This window comes from Orycteropus afer, unplaced genomic scaffold (assembly GCF_000298275.1).
Source record: "Orycteropus afer afer isolate SDZICR_OR568_19922 unplaced genomic scaffold, OryAfe1.0 scaffold00046, whole genome shotgun sequence".
NCBI lineage: Eukaryota > Metazoa > Chordata > Mammalia > Tubulidentata > Orycteropodidae > Orycteropus > Orycteropus afer.
The window spans coordinates 1,881,816-1,888,477 of record NW_006921633.1 but is presented as its reverse complement, the minus strand read 5'-3'; the positions used below and the strand labels follow the sequence as shown (position 1 = coordinate 1,888,477).

General features: G+C 32.4%; 1 protein-coding gene across 1 annotated transcript in view; it reads left to right on the top strand.

Annotated features, from left to right (window-relative positions):
• CCDC88A (coiled-coil domain containing 88A) overlaps positions 1 to 6,662 on the top strand; it is a 185,109-nt gene that overhangs the window by 70,897 nt on the left and 107,550 nt on the right. The window contains exons 6-7 of the mRNA XM_007938006.2: positions 3,674 to 3,757; positions 5,716 to 5,856. Of these exons, the coding sequence (XP_007936197.1) occupies positions 3,674 to 3,757; positions 5,716 to 5,856 (225 nt within the window). The remainder of the gene's footprint in view (positions 1 to 3,673; positions 3,758 to 5,715; positions 5,857 to 6,662) is intronic.

Genomic DNA, 6,662 nt, shown 5'->3' with positions numbered 1-6,662 from the left:
GAATGGCCAGACTTCATCTCACCTACTTTGGTCATGTTGTCAGAAGGGACCATTCCCTGGAGAAGGATGTCATGCTTGGTAAAGTGGAGGGTCAGTGAAAAAGGGCAAGAGCCTCAACAAGATGGATTAACAAAGCGGCTGCAGTGATGGACTCAAGCATCACAAGGATTGTGAGGATGGCACAAGACCTGGCAGTGTTTCATTCTGTTGTACATAGGGTCTCTGAGTTGGAGCCAATTCAGCGGCACCTAACAGCAACAACAAACATCTTACCTATCAGAATAAATTATAACTAAAACTTTCTATCCTTGATTATACGTAAATATAAGCCATAGAACTGACTTTGAATATGAAGAAAACTTTTAAGTTATATTCAAGGCCAGGGATTGAGTATTTTCTTTATTAATCAATTAAAAAGTTCTTCCAGAATCTTTTTCAGTGGATAACACACGTCTCTCTGAACTTCAGTTAAGAGTTTTTAGCTTCATCCTAGCTCTGATACAGTTGAGGCATTCAAAAGCTAAATCATTCCAAACAGAAGGAAATGTTTTTGCATGGTTTGTTGTTTGGAAGTTTGTTTTTTTCTAAGACCAGTTTGCTCCTTTTCAGCAGAACTTAGGCTTTATATTCTTTTTCATGATTATTACTTATTTTGGAGATTGGTCAGGTTGGGTAGTGTTGAAAGTAACTGTGTGTTAAGTGTGGTTGAAATTAAAATTTTATGTGTGCCCTCAAAAGCAATTCCAGCATTAATAATCAATTCTGAAAAACTTGGTCACTTTGAGGGCTACAATCTATTGTTCTTTAAAGCGTTTTAAAAGTTTTATCATATTATTTTTTTGGCAAATAAAACAATACCCAAACTTCAGGCTCCTTTTCTGAGAATGCATAAGAGTAGAATATGTAAGCTCAATTTGAAGAGGGATGTTTTCTATTTTTATTTCTTCTTTGTGGCTCATTTTGGTTTTACTTTGGTAGAACTGTGATCTGTTGAGACAATGATGTTATTCTTACTGAAAACACTATAATGTGTTTCTTGTTTCTTTTTTTTATTATTTAAATAGCTTGTTTTGGGTTCCCTCTGTATTTTAGTGTAATTTTTCCACAACAGTGTATCTTTTTTTTTCCTTTAAAGTGAGAGCATTAAAAATGCAAAGTGAAAATATGAGGAATTTGAAGAATATTAAGAATTTAATCTCTCTGGTGGAAAGTATAAAAGTATAAAACTTTAGGGTTAATACAGTTCTGCCTCTTGCCTGCCACCACCATCACCAAATAAACAATCATTTGGCTTTCTCTTACATCTCAGCCTCCATACTCTGTTCTTGTGATGGTAACTGCTTATTTAGGAATAATTTGCTATAAATAGAATTAGAAATAATCTTAGTGCCCAAAACACTTTAAGAACTTGATACGAAGATAAAAGCTTAATTTTAAGTGGAAAGATCAATTTTCTTAAGATTATTTTGTCTTTACAAGAGTCTTTATAGCTGGAACAAAAATTACTGATACATCCTTTTTTGACACCAGACTTTTCCAGTGCTGTTCAGTACAGTAACCACTGGCTAGATGTGCTATTTAAATTTAGATTAAACCTGTTGCTCTCGAGTCCTTTCCTACTCATAGTGACCCTAGAGTAGAATTGCTCCATAAGGTACCCTAGGCTGTAATCTTTATGGAAGGAGATGGCCACATCTTTCTCCCACAGAACACCAGGTAGATTTGAACCACCAACCTTTTGATTAGCCACTGAGTTTTAATAACTACATTAATAGGGCTCCTAATTTAGATTAATAATGGTTAAATAAAATTAAAATTTCAGTTTGTCAGTTGCACTAGCTACATTTCAGGTACTCAGTAGCCATCTGAAACTAGTGATTACTGTATTGGCCAGTGAAGATTTAGAGTATTTGATTTGATTACTCAACTTCAAAGTTTTAGTCTTTTCTCTGTGTCTTTCCTATCTTAGTAGTCTTGCTCTTTTATCTTTTAATATTCTGTGAAATTCATTCTACATTCTTCAAGAAAGCCTAACTTAAAAATATTTCCAGAATATTCCAAACTTTCAGATTTCAAATAAAGGTGAGATTTAGTATAAATTGGGGGTATTTTAAGGGTAAAGGATGAATTCTCATTGAAGTTGAGACTTTGCTAAAGGGTAAACCCATAAAGATAGTATATATAAGTAAAGGAACAGTGGGTCTTGGGCTTGAGAAAGGAAAATGTATCTGTTTAGCTCTAACTAAAAGCAGAAAAAATATGGAAGCATAATTGGGGGATATTCAGTGAGTTGTAGTCGGTAAGAACCTACCATTTTATATTCAGATTGGCTGGGAAAGTGTATGTAGGTGAACACTTTCAGCATAATTAAGATTATGAATGTGGGGTTACCATACCTGAAAAGTTTATTATGCTACAAATGCATACTTAGAAAATACTCTTAATTTTTGCTAGACCTGTCAAATATTAAATACACTAATTTTCATCCCATTTCCCAAAAACTGCTGACTTCCTAGTCACAAGAATGATACATTCTTAGTAACTTAGTTTTAAACATTATTATATCATCCTAATAATAGTTTTGTTTTTACAAGATACAGACCTTTCTTGCTGGTGGAAATATGTTAAATTAGTTGAATTTCATAACAGTAAAAATATAGTGTTGCAATTTGATACAATAAGCGTGTAGATTATAAAATAATGATCAAAGAGCCAGTTTTTCTTTTTGTGAGTATATTGTCTTCACTTGTGGTTCAGTAATTGGCCCATGAGATGCAACTAAGCAATGCAAGGCAGTGCTGTCTATTTTATATGCAGTTCTCATTTGGTAGCTGCAAGAACACAGTTATACTAGCAGTATAATTTCAGACATGTAGATAGAGGCAGACATTAAGATGCATGGTAAACTGTTAGTACTGACTGCAGAAATAATTAGATTTGCATTTTGTTTTTAATTCTTGTAAAGCTTAAATGTTAAACAAGAAGGAATTGTCATCTTTATTCTGCAGTAAGTACATGTGTACTTGTATGTACTTCTTCAGTTTTATCCCTCATAGCTTCATATTTCAGAAACAAATCAAGTATTTATTATATTGCCTTATAAATGTTCAACTGGGCCACAGCAGTCGGTTTCTTTTATTAAGATTGGTAGGCTGAAGATGTGAGGATGAATCGTAAGGTCAAAGTAAAAATTGCCTAAATTTCTTTTTTTCCAAGAAGAAAGGCTGTGTTGTTTGGTGATAGCCGGGGGGGCTGACTGAGCGTTTTGGCTGTAGTCCGAGTTCTGCCACTGACTCACTGTGTTTTTTGGCAAGTAACTTATCCTCCTTGAAACAAGTTCTTGATTCTTTACTTCTCTGTTTGTAAAGTTAATATAATAATATTATACTGACCTCAGATGGGTTGTGTAATGGTTTTTCACTTTAGAACTTCTCAGCATAAAATAGTGTAGATTTTCAGTGCTTTGGTTTTTTAAATAAATATTTCTAAATTGTTATCTCTTTATTAGGTAAGTATATAGAGAGATTATTTAAATGCAAAACCAAACTAAATCCTTACTGTACTGTTCAAAACATAGCCAGGATTTTTAGACTGATGAATTTTTAGTTATTTACAATATTTTAAGGACTAAACCCTATAAAGTATGAATGATCATTTTATTCATTTATTTTAGTGTCAGAAAAAAGAAGAATTTATTGAAAGAATTCAAGGTTTAGATTTTGATACAAAAGCAGCAGTTGCCGCACATATTCAAGAGGTATTACAGTTTTTATATACTTCTTATTAAGCTTGTGATGTCTTTGTGTATCTTCCAAAATATTTAAAGTCATAGGATAAGCAAGAACAAAGCAAGATTAAAAATAAATAAGCCTGCTTTTGACAAATTGCCTTTTCTTTAGAGAGAGTTTTGTAAATGAATCATCTTATATATGACACAGTACTAACTACAAATGTACTGTTGCCTTTATCCATAGGGACATAGGCAGAAAGTGTTATTTGAGGAATAAATGTATTAGCACAAAATGAATAATATAGTAAATGGAAGCAGCAGAAAGTGGAACACTGCCTGTAATTCAAAACTATAGTGTGGTAAGATGATGACCCTTAGTATTATGTCATTCCAGTGATTGTTTTTCTCTGAATGAATGAACATAGCATAATTTTTTTGATGATATTAGTTGAACTATAAATACATTAATGATTTATAATAGTCATATAAAAACTTAAATCTATGGTGCCAAATCATTTAAGTTAATATGTTTGCTAAGATTGGTTTTAAAAGCTGCTATTTCTCCATCTATCCTTGGGCTTTTAGTCTTGGTATACTGAATAAGACTTTTTAGAATTAGAATAAGAATGTTAAATTTTACATATTACTTAAAAAGAAGACTAAGAAAAAGGAGAGAGATTTTAAATGGTGAAAATTTGTAGTGTTTACATTTTTCTGTTTAGAAGACTTTTTGTTCCCCTAGGTCATCTTTGCCCTTAGTTACCATTTTCAGAGTCCAGCTTTCTTGTCAGTTACATTGCTATCAAAAGAAAACATATTAGTGTTCTACCAGATAGAGTTTTATTGGTAGACTCTTCCTTTATATGTATGTTTGTTTCAGGGTTTTGAACTGGTTTTGTCATGGCTGACAAAGCAAAACTGAAACAAACCTGAATTTTTAAAATTTGAGTGATTCAGACCACCAACTAGAATAGGGAAAATTATGTGTCAAAGCTCTGGAATGGGAGACTTGGGAGAGGTGAAGAGGTGTAGTGAACCCTTTTAGGAACCTGATGCGTGATGCTGGATTATTGCCAGGACTGTGGAGAAGGACACACATTCAAAGTGGCGCAGTTGGCCACCATCTTTGAGCTGGGCACGACTGTTTTAGACTCAAGCCAGTGAAGGGATTTGGTTGCTATGCAGCTTACGTGCTGCTCTTGTTTTCTGAGAGAGAGATGAAGTTTCTAGCAGGGCTTCAACCTGTATATTTTCCTGTTCTGGTTAGTGTTACAGTTCATTCGGATTTTAAAAATTTGAATCTGTTCTAGTGTTGCTCCATTGGCCATAAGTGAACCAGGCTGAACTGGTTCACTGGTTCGAAGCCCTGGTTTGTTTATGCTAGCTTTGTGGTATGCATTTCATTTTGAGTAAATGGTAAATATTGCAAGTTAATAAATTTTCTACCTTTCTTGGAAGTTTCATTTTTGCTGTTTATTGTGAAAGCGCGAAATACAAGAATGACAAAGAGAAATGGAAAGCAAAAAATCAGTATTTGACTTATTTAAATTTCCTATTCTGTAAAAAATCTTTATAATGGAAGTTTTTTTTTTCTCCTCTTGCTTTTGAATTCAGGTACAATAAATTTGATCTGTATTTTCTGTGGATTGTTAGATACAGAGCTTTTCTTTTATAGGTTTCATAAAGGTTCCATAAGAAGAAATAAAATATTTTGAAAATGATAATTCTTATCTAAGGAAAAGGTCAATTAATTTTGTTAAAGCATTTGTCTGGCATGCCTTGAATTTAATATCTCCTCTTTTTTTGACTGGAAATAAAATATTAATTCATTTAAAAATATATTTAATTAAAAATATTTGTTAGTAGTCTTTTCATCATTAATTGTAAATGTCTTTTAGTTTGTTGTATTTGGATTTCATGGTTTTATTATACTGAAATAAAGCATTAAATCTTTTTGTCTGTTTATTTTGTTTGCTTGCCTAAAGGTAACACATAATCAGGAAAATGTATTCGATCTACAGTGGATGGAAGTGACTGATATGTCTCAAGAGGACCTAGAACCACTCTTAAAAAATATGGCATTGCATCTAAAAAGACTTATAGATGAGAGAGATGAACATTCAGAGGTTTGTAAATTTCTTTCAATATATATGAAAATTTGCTTTTTAAATAAAGATAATGAATAGTAGCTATAGAGATTTTCTAAATTGATAGTCTGTTTCTTAGGGACAGGAATAAAGTTCTCTTCCTTTTTGAGGGATCACAGAAACCAGAAAGGAGCCTCTTACGTTGCTAGTAAACAGATTGCAATTTGATTTTCTTTTCTCCATTCCTTTTAAAATATTATTCTGATTTTTTTTTTTTCCCTGAATGTTTTCCAAGTTATCCCTATAGCTCTGGCAACAGTACAGAAGTATGAAACTGAAAATATAGTTGATATAAGTGGAAAAACCATTGCCTTGAAGCATATGAATTTACTTAAGGTTAATATCTTAATTTTATTGCCACATTTTAAGGGTGGAAAAATAAGTGTTAATAAAAAGAGAATAGCAGGTGTTTTGAATAAAATGGCCCACATAAGGTCTCAAATTTTTGTAATTGGTATAATGAGGTGTGATTTTTAAAGAGAGAATTATTATAAGCTCCTTTAAGACATTACTTTGCATTTTAAAAAGAGTAAAATTGCACCAGAGTTTCTGTCTGCACTCTAGGAAAGCAATTTATAATTTTAGAGGAGTCTAGACTTCATGCATGTGGTATTGAGTAATATTTTCTTAATAGCAGACCAATGTGCTCTAGCATTAAGGGGAATGTAGAGCTTTGATCAGTTATTCCATTCACGCAGGAGAGACAGTTTTGAGCTTATTTCTAGAACATTTGTATTATTATTCTTGGAACCAGTGAAAAACTATATAGAGGAAATTCCTAAAGC